At 34.2% G+C, this 22,465-nt stretch overlaps 1 protein-coding gene across 1 annotated transcript; it reads right to left on the bottom strand.

Moving 5' to 3' along the window:
* Window positions 1–436: 436 nt before the first annotated feature.
* Window positions 437–21,759, bottom strand: LOC140177692 (uncharacterized). The gene is made up of 10 exons (XM_072210839.1): window positions 20,492–21,759; window positions 17,859–17,965; window positions 2,834–2,978; window positions 2,486–2,594; window positions 2,091–2,146; window positions 1,924–1,989; window positions 1,612–1,695; window positions 1,405–1,471; window positions 1,134–1,155; window positions 437–651 (listed from the first exon to the last, which is right to left on the bottom strand). Exons 1-10 carry the CDS (start codon window positions 21,757–21,759, stop codon window positions 437–439), a joined length of 2,139 nt encoding a protein of 712 aa, XP_072066940.1.
* Window positions 21,760–22,465: the final 706 nt, after the last annotated feature.

Here is a 22,465-nt window from a genome sequence, read left to right as displayed (position 1 = left end):
GATCAGGCACATAGCAGTAACAATCTAGAAAAACAAAATACCCAAATTAATTACATCAATCAATATTGCAGTCACATGTCATAATATAATCATTAATCTTATTTTAATATTACCTCATCTTCGATATATAAAGTAGCCTTTAGAGATGCAAAGTGGACTCTTGACAACACTAATGGTTGTTGGGTATTGAGTGTGCAAACTGGATCATACTCATGAGTAGTTCCGTCCTTGTATGTCCTTATACGTGTGGCCCAGAGGTAATATTTTTCTTTCATTTCGGCTGATATTAAATTGCTCCTTGCAGGAGTTTTAAATTTGTCAAAAATCTGGCCCACAGTCTACTTTTCAATTGGGAGACTTTTACCCTCTGCAAAATTCAGTGCTGTCTTTACTCCACTATTTACAATTTTCTCCACTAGCTCATCTAATTCTTCTATTAGTACTCTGGTTTTTGGACTTTTTCCCACCTGAGGTTCTGGTTGCCCCTGCCCCTCTTGGGTTTGTGTTTCTTCTTGGCTTGAATCAGTGAAGCCAAGGCTGAATGATGGAATGGAAATTCTCTAGGTACGTAGGATGCTGTCTGGGCCATCATCAATAGTACAGCAGCAGTGGCTTCAGGGGCTGGATCACTGCGTATTGACATATATCGTACTATAAGAATAAGAATAGACGAATGATATCAAAAACCAAGTTATATTGTGCTGAACTTACATTTTAGATGGAGCTGGTGGTACCGTCGGTGAGCTTTCATCAACTTTCTGGGGTTGTGGAGTGTTGCAGGGTTAGAGAAAATGAATCAAATTATAAAAAAATCAATTACAACTCAATTTTCAAGATATACACCCAAATAAGAAAATAATACACCCAAACAATAACCGTATACACTCGAATATTATTCCTCACCTCTCCGTTGGGGGGGATGGTTTGATTGGTGGCACTGGGCTTGCTGATGTTGTCTAGAATGAAGGTAGGTATAGTTGAATTGGAACTCTAAATAAGACAAAAATAAAACGTTAAGAAAGCCCTTTAAAATAGATGATTAGAAGTTTAAAATTTAGTTGTAAAACTTACATATTAAGCGGTTCAGAGGGCGGTTGAAAAATGATCATCTATTGTTGAGCTGGGTCACTCACCGATTCTTCTTCCCGACTCAACCTGAAATCCACCCAAATAAGAAAACAATACACACAAATAATAACCAAATATACCCGGAAAGGCTCTTTTTTTGAGAACTTGCGTAGTTGTAGATTTTTATTTTTTTTCTACCTTTTTTTTCTTGAATACAACATTAAAAGGCTCTTTGTTCTAAAAAAATATATACAAAATTAGAAAAATATGGTAAAAAAGGAATTTAGAAAATGGTATAAGAAAAAGAAATTACATGCTATCCGAATGTATGTTTACACTGCTTTGATCCATTTGTCCTTGAAACAAAGGATCAGTCTCGTTTGCTAAGTTTACCTCCGGTATTCTAAGTATAGAATAAATATCGTTCAGTAAAAATATTATTTAGTTAAATCAGGATATCAAAATTCTATAAAATAAAGCAAGAATAATAATCAGCAACCAAAACACCTTAAAAATGGTAATATACACCCAAATTCAACATACCCGTGTGCAGCAGCCTCTTCATTTGTTTTCTTCTTTTTTGATTGTCTTGAAAATTCTTCTATTATTTCAGTTCCAATTTTAGTTCTGACAGTACATTCAAAAGTACAAGTTAACAAAATATAGTTTTGATGATAAAGTGTAAGATAGCTTCATAAAGTATCTTATACATCATAGGAATGAATTTCTTCTTTAGAAGACAAATCCTCAATTATGTGCTTTCTTTTTTTGGATTGCGTCCTGAAAATAAAAAAATTATGAATCAGACAAATACAACAATATTGATGATGAAATACTCTCAAAAGAAGTGCATACTTTTTGGCGGGAGTCTGAATTTTTTTCTTTGATTTTTGTTTTTTAATTGGCAACGATTCTTCACACCTGAAATTAAATGAGAAACCTTCTGTTAATACATTAAATTTTGATAGAAACAAGAAAGAAAGTGATGATAATTTCATAATCTTATTCATCATTGGATTCACTTTTGCTTTCTGAACTGGAATCCTCTAAAATCTGCTTCATTTTTCTGGATTCCATTCTAGAAAGCAAACAATCATTAGGAAAAAACAAACACAGCCAAAAATATTACTTACTTTTTGGCCGTCCTTTTGGGTTGTTTCCTTCTAGGTTCCTCTAAGTCTTCTTCAGACTCAGACTCAGAGAAAAAATCAACTTCAGTCTTTGATGGATCACTCTCAGATGATGAACTTGCCTTCTTTTTTTCATTTTTTTCTTTTCTTCTTTCTTTTTTTTTCATTTCTTTCAATTTTTTTGTTTATGCCTTCTTGACAATTCCCTAAAATAGTAGAAATGTTAGTTTACAGCATCTACTTAAATAAAATACACCCAAATTAGAGAAGGTATTCTGATCACTTACCATATGACCATCTATCTCTGCTCTCATCCTTGCAACCAGCAGTTCTTTATTCCAGTTGCTAATCCAGGGCAGTCCAGGGTTTTTTTTTTTCCTTTCTTCTCTGTATTTTCTGCCAGATAGAAATAGATTATCATCAAGGCAAAGAGGCAGCCGTCGATTGATTTTTTCGTTTTTAGACAGTAATTGGTTATGCCTTTGATGATGAAATTCAGCACATGGGCTCCCCAGTTATCCTCCGTTATTTTGTCCATCTCAAAAATTGGAGCTAGGTGCACAGGAGATACTTTGTTTATTGTTGTTGGCACCAAGAATGCCATTTGAATATAGAGGATGAAAATCCTTTTAAACATCAGGCGATCTTGTTCGTTTTCAACACCGATACTCATCATGTCATCGGTCAGATTTTTTAGAGTGTTCCCCTGGAACCTTCTAAAAATCAGTTTGTTCTCTTCAAAAAGTTTCTTATAACTCACTTTATCAGAAAATATATCTCCTACAAAAAAGAAAATAATTTACACTCCAAATCACTTGAAATAGACCCAAATATCACTCATATACACCTAAATTTATTACTTGATTACATGAGATCAAAATAACATATTACGAAGAATATATTACAGAGAATGGAAGTATAGAAGTTTTCTGTAATCAGTTACATGATGCATTGAGGCCAAGGGCAGCCCCTATTGTTTTGAGTTTAACTTTAGAGGAACCATAACTTGTTTCCAGTGTGTTTTAGCCCAATTTAAAGTAGTTAGCCAACTCCTTTAATAGTTTGTGAGATACATTCATTGGTGGGATGTGCATGAGTCCACCAAAACCTAATTCACGAACGATCGCTTTCTTTGGCTCGCTCATCTTTTCAAATTTTTCACTCAATAATCTAGTGGCACACTTCAAGTCTTTGGTTTACTGTAAACAAAGCAAAATTAGAGTCATTTAAATAACCTATATTTGTATTAGAAAAATTGACTTGTTCTAAGAGATGTGCGTGCGCTTACATTGTATATTTTTTCGCCTTGGTTCTTGGTTGTCATTTTTATTGCAAGAAAAAAGAAATAATATCAATAGATAAAAAATACACCCAAATACTAGAGACATACACCCAAATACCAGCTACGTACACCCAAATACCAGCCGCATACACCCAAATGCAGTCTTATACATATTTTTTGTTTTTTCGATTAAACGAAATTAAATAAGTTCAAAATCATATTCAACTCAACCAAACATGCATACAATGACACTACAATGTCAAGACAATTAGAATAGCACCAGGTACACTTCAATACTCTTAATATATATATATATATATATATATATATATATATATATATATATATATATATATATATATCAGTCCCATACACCTCTACTTTTAAGTTCAAAATGCCACTTGAAATTCAATACAGAGTTTATATGTATACAAACCTACTTAAAAAACATGCAAATATGGACAAAACATGCACAAAAATAGATCAAAACATACGTTAAACCACTCACTAGTAAACGATAGAGAAAAATCTAGAACAGCATAAACGACTTGAACAGTTTCATTAGAACAGTAATATGAGATCTAAACCAAGAACAGTGAAACAGAGAGAGAAATACGACGATATAGTGCTTCGATTTCGAAATCAGAAACAGAAATGTGAAAAACCTAGAAGAAAAATGAAACAGTACCTTGAATAATGTTTATTCGTTCTTTTTGGTATTTTTTTTATGGAGATTTGTATGTTTTCTTCTTGATTTCTTCTACTTTTCGCGAGGCGTTGGACGGTTTCTTCAAAGCTTTGTTTGGTTTCGAATATGGCTTGAATTTCGAGGATTTGGGTTTTGATTGAGGAAGAAGAGGAATAATCTTTCATAATGAGCACATTTTAGAAAAAGGAAACGATTGAGTAACACGCGTGTATTTACGCTCGAGTGTAGAAAGTGTGGTGTGCATGGCTTTTGTTGGGCTTGACCCAACTTATAGAACTTATAAGTTAAAAATACTTGTATGTGTATCAGATATGTTTCTTTTATTTTGTTGCAATTAAGTTTATTACTTTTATTGTCAATCAAAATAATAGTGTAAGAATAATTTATCGTTTTATCTAGCAAATTATTTTGAAATATATTGGAGTTCTTTCATTTACTAACAGTGTGAATGTTTTCCATAAATGCTGTATGAATTATAGAAAAGATGAATGCTAGCTCATTTTTTCTACCTTGTTGCAATTAGAGTTTGCTACTTTTATTTTCAATTAAAATAATAGTATAAGAATAATTTATTTTTTTATCTACTAAAATCATTTCAAGATATATTAGAGCTTTTTGGTCGGCATAAATGAACGTCTCCCATAAACGCACGCACAAACTTTGAGTATCTAATTATCACAATTTTTGGTGAGGTTTTTATGAACTGTGTCTATGTATTAAAACTTGTAATTTGTTAAGATGAAAGTTAGTAGAATAATAGGCCTGTTTGGTAAACAACTTAATTAAGTTATTTTTGAATAAATAGCTTAAATAATAAATGTTTATATTAAAAGTAACTTATAAATAAATTATTTTGTGTTTGATTTTTTAGTTCTAAAAGTACTTATTTTAAGAGAAAAGTGATAAAAAAAACTTTTTATTATGAGAGAAGTCATTTTTTTAACATCTCCTTAAACACCAAAATAACTTTTTAAAAAGTTGTAATTTTATTTTAAAAATTATACCAAACATTAATACTACACATTTTTATAAATTAAAAATAAAAAAAATCACTTATAAACCTATTCAAATGGACCTAAACCTAATGTTTATATAGGTACTTATAAATATATGCATAAGTAATTAATATTTTATAGGAATAGTATCTTTGTAAAATTAAAATTTAGTTTTTTTATCAGTTTTAATTCTATTTTTAATTATATCTAAAGCCAATATTATAATTCATAATGATAATATTAATTATTAATTTTAGCTTTAATTATTCAGTTGGTCTCTATAATTTTACTAAATTTACAATTAGGTCTATATATAATTTTTCCTTTCAACTTAGTATTTATACTGCTTTTAATTTTATAATTAGGTCATTTCTATGTCAAAAATATTAAATTAATAGAATATTTTTCTCAAAAAATACGTGATTAAAGATTTAATTAAATTCATACTTTATGAGTACTTTCAAATTGTAAAAAAATATTCCATTAACTTTCATTTTTTTATACTGACAAGGATCTAACTACAAAATTAAAATAAGTATAGGAGCTCAATTAAAAAGAAAAAAAAGTATAGAAACGTAATTATAAATTTGGTAAAACAATAGAGACTAATAGAATAATTAAACTTTAGTATTATAATATTAGGTAAAGTATACTTTTTGTCCCTGAAGTTTGATAAAAGTTTTAAAAATATCCATAAGTTTTATTTTGTTTCAATTTTGTCCCAAAAATTTTTTATTTGCATCAAATATATCTCTGACGGCTAATTTTTTAAAAAATTTAAGACCAATTCAACAACAATTTCATAAGAACAATCCTCAACAGAAGCAAATCAAGCATAATTTTCATACATTATTGTTAGATTGGTCTTAAATTTTTTGAAAATTTAGCCGTTGGGGATATATTTGATGCAAATCGAAAATTTTTAAGACTAAATTAAAACAAAATAAAATTTAAGAATATTTTTAAAACTTTTACCAAATTTTAGAAATAAAAAGTATGCTTTATCCTATAATATTAGTAATAAATAATAAATTTTTATTCATTCTTATGTTTAATTTGTAATAAAAACACTTGAATTAGAATTATTATGTGTAAAGCCCATGTGAATTGAAAATAAAATGGTTATAGTCATTTAAATAGATAACTAATAAGGTAATTGTATCAATTAGTTACTTAAACTGACACGGCATAATAATAAAAAGTTAAAAGACTAAAATGTATTAAAATATTATCTTAATCTCTATTTTAATATATTATAAATAAATTTAAAAGTATCTTTATCTTTATATATCTTTATTAAGAAACAAAATAATATATATAAGCATTCATTTATTTTTTTATTACCTCTTTTGTTTTTAAGTTATTGTTATAGCCACCAAAAGAATATATATTTGAGTTATTAATTAAGGAAAATGTCCATATATTTTAGAATTAAAAAAAAATATATGGTTTATTAATTCAAAAGGATCTGATATATATTTATATATATAGTAGGTAATTTTTTTAATTTTAATTAATAGACAATATTTAATTAGATGTACATGTGTTTATAACATAAACATGATAATATTTTAAAAATTTATTAAGGTCTATTAAAATGTTTAATATCAAAACCAATTGTATAAAAACATCTTACAACATCCTAATATTTAAATCCTTATACTCGAGTCATAAGTCAATGATAATAAGGTGGTACGACTCTTAATGGAAATTTTTAATACATAATTATAAGTAAGATTGAAAGGAGCATTAATCGAGAAGCCTGAAAAGAATAAAAATAAAATCACGAAGTCGTATCACTCACGCATCGATAACTAAAAGATAAAGCGTTAAGTCGAAAGCGATATACAGATAAAGGCATAAAGGAGAGTAAGAGAATGACAGTATATAGATATATAACATAAGTAAATAGCCACTAGTCGCGACCCGCGAAGTTTAGGCCGGCTAGGGTACAGTATAAAAGTAGTTGACAACAGTATCTTCTAATCTCTCCCAAAAGAAACATAAGAGCCTCTATAGGCAAGTTCAGAAGAGTTCAATACATAATAAAGCTTTTCAAAATCATAAGAATGGAGAGATTCTAAGCAAATATAAAGTAGAGAATATAAAGATCTTTGTCATCTCTCAGATGAACCACAGCTCACTTCTGAGCACCTGGACCTATATCTGAAAAACAAGAGATATATACGGAATGAGAACTCTCGACCCATGGGTTTCCAGTACGGTAAAAGTGCCAAATAAATATAATGCATTGTAATAAAAACTCACTAAGCATCCTAAACTTCCTTTCACCAAATATTCATCCTATGGTCTCGTTAATCCATAAATAAGCAACTGTCATAAGGGAATGCTAAATCTGATTCATATTCCTCATGCTTCCTAACTTTCTAACTCTCCGATGATTCACAATCAGAATTATAAACGAAACCATCCCCAGCCATTCTGTCTCAGCAATTCTATATCGTTACCTCATATCCTCACCTGGAGCAAGTGAAATCACTTCACTGCGTCTACCCAGGGAGCTTAAATTATCTCATTCTCTACCTGGAGCAAGTGAAATCACTTCACTGCGTCTATCCAGGGAGCTCAATTACCTCATTCAATAATCATCATCATTATTCAATTACATCATCAACTCATCTCATCAAGAACAGCCCTCAGCGTCCACCGACACCAGCATGAGGGACCTCTCAGTTGTACAAACACAAGCAATACAAGCAAGTAATACACAATTAAAGTACAAGTGGAACAAGTAGCACATAATCAGGTAACATAGCATATATGATATAGTAATCCAAAACAAATAGGTAAACCCAAACAATTCAAACATATGCAAATGATGTATGCCTGCCCTATGGCTGATGAGTCTCATCTGTCGGTTATAAAGCCAACTCGACAAGTCTTGGTAGCTAACCATTGGACTGTCCCTCTGTCGTGCATTCCCAACTCGAGTTATTCATAATCATAATCATAATCACACAACACCCACACTGGTGTTTATCCACGGGGGCGAGCTCATCCGGAACTTTCACAGTGTCCGACCACACTTACGACATAAGTTCAACAGAATCTCGGATCTCAACCTGGAGCAAGTGGAGCAGACCCACTGCATCTACCCAAGGAAATCCGAAACTCAGATAATTTCACAAATCTCAAATCAACCTCGACTGAGAGCAAGTGGGGGCTAACCACTGCATCTACCCCAGAAGTTGCAAACCAAACCTGGAGCAAGTGGAATCAATGCCACTGTATCTACCCAGGCAGGTATATCTCACCACATCCCGGAGCAAGTGGATCAATGACACTGCATCTACCTTGGCAGGTATATCTCACCACATCCTGGAGCAAGTGGATCAATGTCACTGATCTACCCAGGCAGGTGTTTAAAAGCTCGACTTGGAGCGAGTGGAATCACCACTACTGCCGCTACTACCCAAGCATCTCAAACATACATTCATTCAAAACTTCATAATTAAACTCATTTATCGAAATCCTCCTTCCCCATCTCATACCCGGAGCAAGTAGACAACACCGCTGCCTACTACCTTGGGTCACACGTCACATTCAATATTTTTCATCATTATTCATTTACCACATTCATTAATCATATATGCATCTCCGGCATACTCGCCACATGTTCAAGCTTCTTCAATCAATCATAATCACTTAATCATTAATCTTATCCATGTACATACTCAGCAATATTTCAATGCTTGTCACAGCCATCCGGCTCAAAACAAACACAACACTCTCACCATCATTCTCAGCAACTCATACAATCATCATTACTCATCATTCATTATTGATTCTTACTTTACTTCATCCACAAGTTACCATATGTCCTAGCTTCTTTTCATTACTAGGCATGTTATAAAGATTTAAGACTTAAAGGATGAAAATGGAGGCTTAGAAGTCTGAAATTCGGTTTTAAAAAGTCAAAAATCAACTTTTGCTGAAAACGGGGTCACGCGTGCGCGTTGCCCACACGCACGCGTGGAAACCGGAAAAAGGAAGTGACGGGTGAGCATCGTCCATGCGTACGCATGGGAAGCAGAAAGGTAGCGTGACGTGTGCGCGTCAGTCACGCATACGCGTGGGTGCGTTTTGTGCTCCTCGCACAAAACCAGCACAGTACCAGCGCAACTCTCTGGATTTTCTACTGGGCACTTGCATCAATACAGCGACACGTATGCGTCGGCCAGGCACACGCGTGAGAGAGTAAAAATCGTGAGTGACGCATGCGCGTCAGCCATGCGTGCGTGTCGGAGTACGTTTTACCAAAAATTTTACTAAGTTTAAAAAGCTACAGAATTTCATTTTCAAACCTCAAACTTCTGCCACACATAAATTCTTCTACAAAATTCGTTCTTCAACCATTTTTGAACCGTTAGAAAGATCGTTGAATAAACTTTGATAAAAATTCAGTTTTGAAGAATTCCTAACTCTGAGGACCGTGTTACGGACCGCCAAAGTTGGTCAAAAATCAGTTCTTACCCAAAAATAGAAATTACCAATTTTTCCAATGTTCACAAGCCAAATTCATTTCCACTCATCCAAATGACCACAATCCAACCACATTTACATAATTACCCTCAACCAAAAACCAAACCTACCTTGTCTACACAATTCAATTCAATTCCATCACCCCCCTCCTAAATTCCTAATTTCTTATCATTCCACATTCCTCCCATTTATTCACACATTCAATATTCAATATCCATTCAATCTCATATGACATCACACAATACACACATCACTTACCTTCCTTACCTCTTTTCGGCCTCCAGCCCAAGATTCACGGCCTCCGGCGCAAATTCACAATTTAAATGCATATTTCACAAACAAATATTCATTATCCAATTCATCAAATTCTCAACACATCGAATATACAAATTCACACAATTCTCAACCCAATCATTACTTTTACATTACATATCAACTATATATATTAGTACCAACCATTTACACAATCCAAACTTAATTATAGGGGCATCTAGCCTAGGAATTCTCATCACACCACACAGTACTTAAATGAAACTTAAACCGTACCTCTTGTATCCAAAATAATTGAGCTTGTTCTTGGAAGTCTCCACCAACCCTTAGCTCTAAGCCTCACCAAAGCTCCACAAGCAACACCAACCTCCCAATTGTGCACCAAAATTAACCAATACTCTAACATAACCAATTTCACACTTATAATCAACCTAGGGTTCATGAAATTGATACATCACAAGGGTTAGAGGATTCCTTACCTTAACCCACAAAATTGGTTGATGGAACTCACCAATGGCTCATACTAGAGCACTCCTAAACAACCAAAATCACAAGATTTCCTCAAAACCCAAATCAAATTAAAATTTAAAGAGAAAAACGAAAATTGGGCAGAGAACAGTAGAATACTCACCACAAAACTTAGATAAAATTGTAGAGAGTGAGAAGAGCGATGCGTGGCTGCAAACGGCTCATCAATCGGAGCTCCGGAGAGAAAGTTGTGGTAATTTGAAGTTTGGAAAGTTAGGTTTTCTTTCTCTCTTCTCTCTATCCGCCCCACACCCCTTCTTTTGGGTAAATAAGCTGAAATGCTCACAACTAATGTTTATATATGTTAGGTCTTAGGCCCAGTTCACTTGGTTTGGTTCGTTGGCCCAATTTCCGGCCAAAACCTCTAAGATTAGAGTTTTAAATCGCATTTTAAATATTTCTACCTTCCCTAATTATAAATCCTAATTTCTTAACCTTATTTACTTATAATTAATTTTCTCAACTACAGTACCAGACAGATCTCAGTCGGTATTGCCGGTCAAAATTTTAGTGCGCATTTTTATGTAAAAAATTATGTTTTTCGACTCAGAAAAATTCACTGAGTCCAAATATCATATTTAAATTATCAAATTCCGATTGATAAATTTTCTAACCATATTTGCTCCTATTTAATTTATTATTTAATTAATTACGATTTGACCGGGTTTTACATTCTACCCCCTAACAGAAATTTTCGCCCTCGAAAATTTCATCCGCCACCACGAGTACATGAGCGTAGTCTGCCTTTATATCCAACGCATAGTAGTCCCTAGGCCTTTTTTTCTACGCACTTCCATTGCCGCGCTCTGATTCCTCTATCTCTGAGGGTCTCGATCATTCGTCCAACGCCGACCAACAGCCTCGTTCATTACTTTCATTATCTCATCAACTCACATCTTATTAAATCTCAAATCATGTCATCAATAATATCACCGTCATCATTAATCATAGTCATCATCCCACATCACTATAATCAACCAAAGATCATCACCATACCTTAATCATACTCCATCATTATCCTCTCTCTCTGTCAAGTCAATTATCACTAATCACAGCTCATCTCCAAGCATAACCTCCAGACTTACTTTCTTATTCCCAAAACCTCAAATTTCTATATAAATTACTGTTTTAAAGTCTTTGACTAATTAATCAAAACTCTCTTCGTTTTCAGAAATCAAATGAGTTTGAAATAACAAGTTAACAAAATCATAAGAATCCAATTTCCTTTAATAATTTATAAAAGCATTCGAAACACATCTCTTTTGTTAAAGTTACTCAAATCAAAAATCGTTTTCGAAATCATAACCAACACTCTTTCAAATTCTTGGAAAAATTTTGACAGCACCTCCCCTAAAAACTGGAGTTTGCCACCCGTCACGGGTTCCCTCAAACCAATCACAGTACAACATCAGCATTTCAATTTAATGGTTTTCCAAACTTGTCTTTCGAAACCAATCATTATAAATCTTAATCTAAATCTAAGATCACCATGACCAATTATTATAGTACTCACCCCTCAAACACGGCGACTTGCACTCACTCATCATCTAAATCTAATTACGCATCAACGATCATTTCTTCATCCATTTCAGAACCATCAAAGTTCATAGCCACAATTTATCCCAATTATCTAGAATCATTATCTGTATTAGTTCACTAACCTTTTAAGTACTCAAAGCATAAAATATTTCTAATCATACCCTACTATTCCTTATTATTACCATACTATGTTAACGCTCCAGCAAGCTTCTGTTGCGTCACTCTGATTATTAACCACCAAGAATCCAATCATGAATCCATGTTATATTCCCCTATCGAATCACAAAACCTAAGCCCACTTCTAAGCTTTCTCAACCTGATAGAAATAATGCTTACGCTCATCGTGAGACTCAATCGCATCCTCTTAAAAATCCTTGATCTCTATACTCACATTATCTAATCGTTTAAAACCTATAATATCCGCTGCCTAACAATTTGTCATCCTCCAATTTCTACACAAGTGCTCGATTTCTCAGATGAACCAAAGCTCACTTCTGAGCACCTGGACCTGTATCTAAAAAATAAGATATATATACGGAATGAGAACCCCCGACCCATGGGTTCCCAGTACGGTAAAAGTGCCAAATAAATACAATGCATTGTAATAAAAACTCACTAAGCATCCTAAACTTCCTTTCACCAAATATTCATCCTATGTTCTCGCTAATCCATAAATAGGCAACTATCATAAGGGAATGCTAAATCTGATTCATATTCCTCATGCTTCCTAACTTTCTAATTCTCTGACGATTCACAATCAGAATTATAAACGAAACCATCCCCAGCCATTCTGTCTCAGAAATTCTATATCGTTACCTCATATCTAGGGGTGAGCACGGGTAGCGGGTACCCGATTACCCACCCGAACCCGAACCAAACCAATAAAATTGGTTCTGGAACCGACGGGTAATCGGGTCCAACCCGAACCAAACCAATGACATTTGCTAATGATTGGTTCGGGTATCGGTTTTGGGGGCGCGAAACTCGAACCAACCCGTATACCCGATCATAATTAATTAAATAATATATATATATGACTTTTTATGTGTTTTCTAACTCATAACCCTAATCCTATCTCACTAATGTTTAGATTTTAATGTGTTTTGGTTTTAGCTTCTTTCAAAGATTATTCACTAGACTTTTGTATTTAACTTCTAATATTTCTATTGCACTTTTATATTTTCATTAGACAAGATTATTTACTATTAGTATGTTTAGATTTTGATGAGTTTAGTTTTTAATATATTTGGTATTTAATATGTTTGCATTATTTCTGCTGATGTTACATGTTTATTGTATTTCTTGAATTTTTAAGATAAAAATTTGCCAATTTGGTTTTTTTTTTTATGAATTTTAAAGTCATCGAGTGCCCGCTACCCTGAACCCGAACCAAACCGACCCGTGCTCACGCATACTCATATCCTCACCTTGAGCAAGTGAAATCATTTCACTACGTCTACCCAAGGAGCTCAAATTATCTCATTCTCTACCTAGAGCAAGTGAAATCACTTCACTGCGTCTACCCAGGGAGCTCAATTACCTCATTCAATAATCATCATCATTATTCAATTACATCATCAACTCATCTTATCAAGAACAGCCCTCAGCGTCCACCGACACCAGCATGAGAGACATCTCAGTTGTACAAACACAAGTAATACAGGCAAGTAATACACAATCAAAGTACAAGTGGAACAAGTAGCACATAATCAGGTAACATAGCATATATGATATATCAATCCAAAATAAATAGGCAAACCCAAACAATTCAAACATATGCAAATGATGTATGCATGCCCTATGGCTGATGAGTCTCATCTGTCAGTTATAAAGCCAACTCGACAAGTCCTGGTAGCTAACCATTGGACTGTCCCTCTGTCGTGCATCCCCAACTCGAGTTATTCATAATCATAATCATAATCACACAAAACCCACACTGGTGTTTATCCATGGGAGCGAGCTCATCCAGAACTTTCACAATGTCCGGCCACACTTACGACATAGGGTCAACAGAATCTCGGATCTGAACCTGGAGCAAGTGAAGCCGACCCACTGCATCTACCCAAGAAAATCCGAAACTCAGATAATTTCACAAATCTCAAATCAACCTCGACTGGGAGCAAGTGGGTGGTAACCACTGCATCTACCTCAGGAGTTGCAAACCAAACCCGGAGCAAGTGGAATCAATGCCACTGCATCTACCGAGGCAGGTATATCTCACCACATCTCGAAGCAAGTGGATCAATGCCACTGCATCTACCCAGACAGGTGTTTAAAAGCTCGACCTGGAGCGAGTGGAATCACCACTACTGCTGCTACTACCCAAGCGTCATAATCTCTGACCTGGAGCAAGTGGGATGAACCACCACCCTTGCTACTACCCAGGAAACTCAAACATACATTCATTCAAAACTCCATAATTAAACTCATTTATCGAAATCCTCCTTCCCCATCTCATACCCGGAGCAAGTGGACAATGCCACTGCCTACTACCCGGGGTCACACGTCACATTCAACATTTTTCATTATTATTCATTTCCCACATTCATTAATCATATATGCATCTTCGGCATACCCACCACATGTTCAAGCTTCCTCAATCAATCATAATCATTTAATCATTAATCATATACATGTACATACTCAGCCATATTTCAATGCTTGTCACAGCCATCTGGCTCATAACATACACAGCACTCTCAGCATCATCCTCAGTAACTCATACAATCATCATTACTCATCATTCATCATTGATTCTTACTTTACTTCATCCACAAGTTACCACATGTCCTAACTTCTTTTCATTACTAGGCATGCTATAAAGATTTAAGACTTAAAGGATGAAAATAGAGGTTTAGAAGTCTGAAATTTGGCTTTAAAAACTCAAAAATCAACTTTTGTTGAAAACAGAGTCACGTGTGCGCGTCGTCCACGCGCACGCATGGAAAACGGAAAAAGGAAGTGACGCGTGAGCGTCGTCCATGCGTATGCATGGGAAGAATTCCTAACTCCGAGGACCGAGTTATGGACCGCCGAAGTCTGTCAAAAATCAGTTCTTACCCAAAAACAGAAATTACCAATTTTTCCAATGTTCACTAGCCAAATTCATTTTCACTCATCCAAATGACCACAACCCAACCACATTCACATAATTACGCAAAAAATTATGCTTTCTGACTCAGAAAAATTCGCCGAGTCCAAATATCATATTTAAATTATCAAATTTCGATTGCTAAATTTTCTAACTATATTCGCTCCTATTTAATTTATTATTTAATTAATTACAGTTTGACCAGATTTTACACATCTCCTATCTGATGTTGTCATTATATGATACAGCTTTATTTTTCATCCAAAAATGTCAAAATTGATCTAGTCAAAATAATAAATCACTTATCAATAATACAATTTGTGAGTCATTAGTCGAACCATTTTAAATTAATTTAAGATATTAAAATATAATTTAAAAATTTTATTTGTATAATATACTTTTATAAAAAGAAAAACAAAATGTACATCAAGGAACAAGATGATCTAATAATAGTGCAAATGTAACATCCTCACTATCAGAATATCACGCTTCCAGTTGTGCCATTCTGATAGCGAGAATATTACGACGACTTCCATATATTTAATAATAAGATATGAGCTTTTAACTCGAAACCATATCACTATTTTTTTTTTAAAAAAATCAGAAATACTTTTAAATTTTTACCAATATGTATATACATATATACAAAACTTCTTATACAATTAACTTATACATATTATATACATACAAATTATACAGCTCATATCCCTCTTACAAAATTATAATGACAAAGGCGAGGGAAAAACTATGACTAATATATGCACAAACAAAAACAGTACAGCTAAGGACTCAACAAAAACTTCATTAGTTTCCTCGTCCATCCTGAAAAGAGAAGTCTGTAGGAGGGTAAAAACATCATCCTTGTTGGTTCACAATAGAGGATTTTAGAATTGTCATAAGAGGATACGTATAAAGAAAAGAATATACTTCAAAAGTAGTGATTTTCATTCGTCTTATGAATCTTTTTAAATATCACAACATTTATTTATCCAAACTTAACATTCACACCATATTTATAAGAATTCCAAATAAATTACCTTACCATATCATTTCAATACATATCCAGGATAACCTAATCAAAGTTACCAAATCACGGCCTCCGGCCCAAATCAAATCAATCACCATCAAAACTCAAAATAGAAATCAATCATAAGGACAAACAAAATACAAGGCAAACACATTTAAAGAAAAACTACAGCAAGTATCACAGTTACCAGTTAAACATAATTCATCAGATAGGCAAACCAAAGTACTTAAGCACACCTAAACAAAGAAAACAAATGGAACATGCCAGTTAAACTGCCAGAACCCAACACATTCGATAGCTGACCCGGACATTGTCTCTAGGTTACGAATCTCTAGGAGGAACACAAACGAAGGAGAGTACCTTTTCACATCGAAGGAGTGTGCATTTTCACCTTCTCCTAGAGAAATTACGAAGTAGAGTATTGATGCGTGAGCATCTTTTCCTTATTTTTTGTTTATTTTAAGTTAGAATTTATTGAATTTAAGTACATTTTAGTGTTAAAATCCTCCTTGGATGCTACTTTGAGTTGTTTTGGTATTTTAATTATTTCAGGTGAAATTTGGATCAATTTGGCAAAGTTTTGTGCAAGAAAAGAGAAGAATTGGAGCTTCCCACAAGGGCGCTAAACGTCAAGCTGGCGTTTAGCGCCAGCAACTCAGTGAGATTAGAAATGTTCTACCCCCCTTTGGGCGCTAAACGCCAAGGCAATCCGGATCACACTTCACTCTTGAGCATCTTTAGTTGGATTTAGCTTTTAATTATTATTTTATCTTTTATTTTAGTTATTTTTATTTACAAACAAAATCTTTTAGGTTTATAATTTATTATTTTATTTTAATTTCAAATCGAATTAGGTTAGATATAAAAGGAAAAAGATTCAAGGGGATTTTCTCACTTCCGCACTTTCACACTTTTCATAACCCTAGTTTTCTCTCTGAAGCATGGGCCACTAAACCTCCTTGGTTAAGGTTAGGAGCTCTGTTTATTTCTATCGATTAAGATTATTGTTCTTCTATTTTAATTATTATATTGATTCAGTTTCAAGGATTACTTTTGTTCTTCATCTTATGAATTTGGGTAGATTGGAAGAATAACCCTTATTCTATTTGCGTTCTTGTGATTCTTGGAAGAGTTATCTTACTTGAACAATAACTTGAAAGTAAATTACTCCTAAATTGCTAATTACTTGAACTAATCAGATACGTGACCTATAATCCTCTTAGTTTTGGATAATTAGGATTTTTGTGGCCATAAACTAGAATTGAACTTAACCCTCTACACGAAATTAAGTGACCAAGACATTAGCAATTAACTAGGTTAGAGGAGACTAAATCACTAAGACATTAGGGTTTAGTCACTCACAGTTTGTCATGAAATAAATCTTGCATGATTAAAATAGTTGGTAAGAAAACTTAATCCGGAAAAGTAAACATTTCTGATAGCTTAACTGCTTTCTCTCATATACTTCACACCATTCTCACTGTTTTCTTTCTTACTCTTGAATTACTGTTTAATGCCTTTTGGAACCCCAAAACATCACTTTCTGCTTGCCTTATTAAGGAATCATTTGACTATAGTTGCTCAGTCCATCAATCCTTGTGGGACCGACCCTCACTCACCTGAGGTATTACTTGGTACGACCCGGTGCACTTACCGGTTAGTTTATGGATTGTAAATTCTGCATCAAGCGTCTTTCCACCTTCCCCACATTCATACCACGACAAGAAAGGGAATCATTCATCCTCAACTTGCCAAATTTGTAGGCGGGACCAAAAACCACCATCCTCACAACATCTATCATAATCTCATCCCATTCACATTCACTATCAAACATAATCGAATCAGAATCAAAACTAAATCATTTAAACCAAAACTAATTTCAGTTCTATTCTTATTTAAAACATTCCCAAGAGGCTCGGAAACCATTCTGTTTCTCTAAATCAAATTCAAATACTTCATCTTTTCTAAAACATCTCAAAACTTTTCTTCAAATACTCAAAAACTCCTCCATTCTTAAATGCACATTTACATCACTTTATTTCTTTCATTAAAATCCTCAAAAAATCATTCTTGAATTTATATAAATTCAATAAACGTATTTCCAATCAATCGAATACGCAAAACATAATTCTTCCATCAATAAACTAAAATAAAACCTCCAATTTCTTATAAAAATTTTGGTAATATTTTCTCTAAAACTTGGACTTTTACCACCCTTCAAGGGTTCCAACCAAACCAAATCCTTTTTCCAAAATCAAACAAAATTCAAATTTCCAAATATCAAATCATTTCCAATTCTTCAAATCATTTTCAATAAATCAACAAAACTAATTCCAATATCAAAACATTTACAAATCTCAAATTATTTCAGTAACCACCAATTTAACAAAATAAATTAATAAATCCGAATTCTCAATGACTCTAACGCAATCAAGAAATCAATATAACTATCAAACGACCACTTCAATAACAACCAATCAGGCAAGCAATTACACTTATTTAAAGCAACTCGGTTCAGTCCATAAAACTTACGAAAATCATAAACATACATTTTTTGCATTAATAACAACTTATAACAATTCTTGGAAGTAAAATGAGTTTAAGAAATTGTCCCTATCTCGAATAGTCGAAACCCAAAAGCTATACAGCGCGTCAAAAATCCCTTCTTCTTGGCCCGCAACAGTGGCAGCCACAACCACAGCTCATAACGCTTCCGCAACAACAACCGTAACCCCAAACGTAACATGCAAGCACCGATACTCAACCCAGGCTTATGAATAACTGAGAAAACAGAGCAGCAGTAGCTCCAGTGACGACGCAACAGCCTGATGTCAGATGCAACAACCACTATACTCAACACGCAAGACCCGGAACACGACCCTACGTTACCAACATCTTAGAACCTTTAACAACTCAGAATGAAATACTGATTTCAAGAGGTTACAGAAACAAAAATACTTATCAAGACGACAGGGGATCCAGCGGCAGTTTCTGGCAGCTAGAATGGCGGTGACAGCGGCGCTAATGGGACATAATGGCAAGGAGCATGATAGCATGAATAGGCAGCGCGAGCTCCCTCCCTCTCCTCACGAACTGTCTCTCTCCTCCATGGACTCTCTCTCTCTCATCCGCGCTCCTCACCACGGCCACAGCGAACCGACGGAGGCAAGGCACAGCGGTACCTAGCGGTTCCTTCCTTCCTCTTCCACGTGACCTTCTCTCCTCTCGCATTTCCCTCCTCAGCGACGGCAGCGCTCCTCGCAGCTCAATGGATGACGAGGATGAAGACTTCGACGGTGAGGGCTTTCCAGTGGCGACAACGGCGGCGACTGGCGCAGCTCCTCCAGCTCGCATCTTTAGCTGCAGCTCCCTCTCCTAGTGCGATGCTCTCTTCTTTGTGTGGGGTGGATGTGTTTGCGTTTTTGGAAGAAAAGGGAGGGGGTGTGGCAACTGAAAGGAATTGAAATGGTAGGGTTAGAGTTTGGAGAAGTATTTAGTAAATTAGGGTTTTTTTTTGGGGACAAATAATAATATAATTAGGATATATAGTAGTATTAAAAATTAATTTTAATCCAATAAAATTGACTTTAAAAAAATACTATTTATTCATAAATTTATAAATTATTTTTAAATAATTACTCTAATTCAAGAATTAGAAATAATAAAAATTATTTTTTTAAATTATAAAATAAAATTCAAAATTTAATTATTTAAATTTAAAATATATAAAATTTTTATTATTAATTTTTTTAATTACTAAAATTTTAAATAAAAAATAAAAAAATATTTAATTAATATAAAAAATTTTAAAAATATATTATTAAATAAATAAAATAAATTATAAATAATTTATTATTTAATTTTTAAAAATCTGAGATTTTTTCGCAGACGTCAGTGTGGCACCATCAAACATCCCCTCAACCGATCAAGTTTTGCTCAGATTTATTAGGCCTTAGACCATCTCCAGTAGGGAACTCATTCCAGTTCCTGTTTATGGCCCACCTGTCATAAAAAGTAACTCCACATCAGCTTTTGCGTCATAAACAGTAAATAGGAACTCAAAGCATCTCTCTTCTCCATTAGGAGGAACTAACTTTAGTCCCTGTTGTGGTCCCACTTAATTAATTAATTAAAATACTTGAAATTAATGTAATTAATTTTTTTAATAATGTAATTTAAATATTTAAATTTAAAAATAATTCACTATTAAAATATATTAATATTAAATAAATTTAAAAATAACAATAATACATAATATATAATTCGGGATTACACTAATTTGTAAAATTACTTAATACAAAAAAAATATAATTAAATTCTACAGTTGACGACAAGCATTGTGAAATTGCCATATGTGTTCAATCAAGTCCTCTTTCAATTGTCTATGCTGCTGCCTATTTCGAAGTTGGGCATTTCTTTGGAGAAATTGATGGTATGGTGCAAAATCTTCTTCTCCCAACTGAGGTTGTGATAAGCCATTTTCAACATCATCATACTCTAAGCCTTGAGCAAAATTTCCTGCATAAGTGTCTCTTTCATCCTCAACAATCATATTATGCAATATAATACAAGCTCTCATTATGTTGGCAAGCTTCTTCTTTTCCCAAAAACGAGCTGGACCACGTATAATTGCAAAGCGTGCTTGCAACACTCCGAATGCTCGTTCCACATCTTTTCTTTGCCCTTCTTGGTATTGTGCAAATAACTTGCGTTTCTTCCCTTGTGGCTTTGAGATTGATTTGACAAATGTGGCCCATTCAGGATAAATACCATCTGCTAAGTAGTATCCCATTGTATAATTATTACCATTAATAGTATAATTTACCTCCGGAGCACGATCATTTAGAATGTCATCAAACACGGGAGAACGATCTAACACGTTGATATTGTTATTTGAACCAGAAACTCCAAAGAATGCATGCCATATCCAAAGGTCTGAAGATGCTACAACCTCAAGTACTATGGTTGCAACCCCACGATAACCACTCATGTACATACCTTTCCACGCCTTTGGACAATTTTTCCATTGCCAATGCATGCAGTCAATGCTACCCAACATGCCAGGGAAGCCACGACCCTCTGCCATTTGTAGTAGGCGTTGTACGTCATTTGGATTTGGTTTTCGCAAGTATTCATCCTCGAACACCGAAATGACACCTTCAACAAATTTTTCCAAGCATTCAATTGTAGTGCTCTCGCCTATGCGCACATAATCATCAACAACATCAGCTGCTACGCCATATGCTAACATCCGTATCGCAGCAGTACATTTCTGCAGTGGCGACAAGCCTCTTCTTCCAGTTGCATCAACCCTCTGTTGGAAATAAGGATAGACGTTTGAGAGAGCGTCTACTATCCGAAGAAACACATGTCTTCTCATTCGAAATCTCCGTCGAAAAATGTCAGCATGATACACTGGATCATCTGCAAAGTAATCTTGGAAAAGACGATCATGTCCTGCTTCTCGATCTCTGTTGATCCATCTACGAGTAATTGGGATAGAGCTTCTATCGGTATCTTCTTCTTCTGAATCTTCGAGTAAATACTCATCGATCCAATTATCTATGAGTGTGTTATCTTGCCGTCTTCTTTTGCCATACAAAGCCTCATTAAACATATCATCAAAATTTCTAGCCATATCTGGAAATGTAATTTTTAGTTCTCTTTCGAGGTGAGAAATAAGAGCTGAAGTGGAGTTGAGGAGTTATTGATAGTTGATATTTATAAGTGTGTCTGCATTAAGTACCTTAACGGCTAGTTTTGCAACGGCTTCTTAACGGCTAGTTTTACAACGGCTACTTAACGGCTAGTTTTGCAACGGCTAGTTTTGCAACGGCTAGTTTTACAACGGCTAGTTTTGCAACGGCTTCTTAACGGCTAGTTTTACAACGGCTACTTAACGGCTAGTTTTGCAATTGTCACTTTCATAAACAATAACGGCACAATAATATTGACTAATTTAAAAACTTACATCAGAAATAAATAAAACAAACTACATCACATACCAGCAATACGCAATAAAAATAAGAACATACTACATAACTCTACGAATACAAGGAACCATTAAGTAAACCACTTGGCAATTATTTTTTCACATGCAATCTCATGAAGAGCTCGTCGTTTTTCACTCATTGTAGACGTGTCAGCATTAAGTATTTGCATATCCATCTCCCTTTCTCTTTCTTTGGCCATCCTTTCCATTTCCCTTTCTTTTGCTTTTATCTCCATTTCTTTAATATACCTCTGAGTTTGTAATTCTTGTTCTTTCATTGCTGCTTGAAATTGTAACTCCTTCTCTTTGATTGCCAACATCTTTGCTCTAT

Source organism: Arachis hypogaea, chromosome 13 (genome assembly GCF_003086295.3).
Source record: "Arachis hypogaea cultivar Tifrunner chromosome 13, arahy.Tifrunner.gnm2.J5K5, whole genome shotgun sequence".
In the NCBI taxonomy this organism is placed as follows: Eukaryota; Viridiplantae; Streptophyta; class Magnoliopsida; order Fabales; family Fabaceae; genus Arachis; species Arachis hypogaea.
This window is presented reverse-complemented; position numbering and strand designations above follow the sequence as displayed.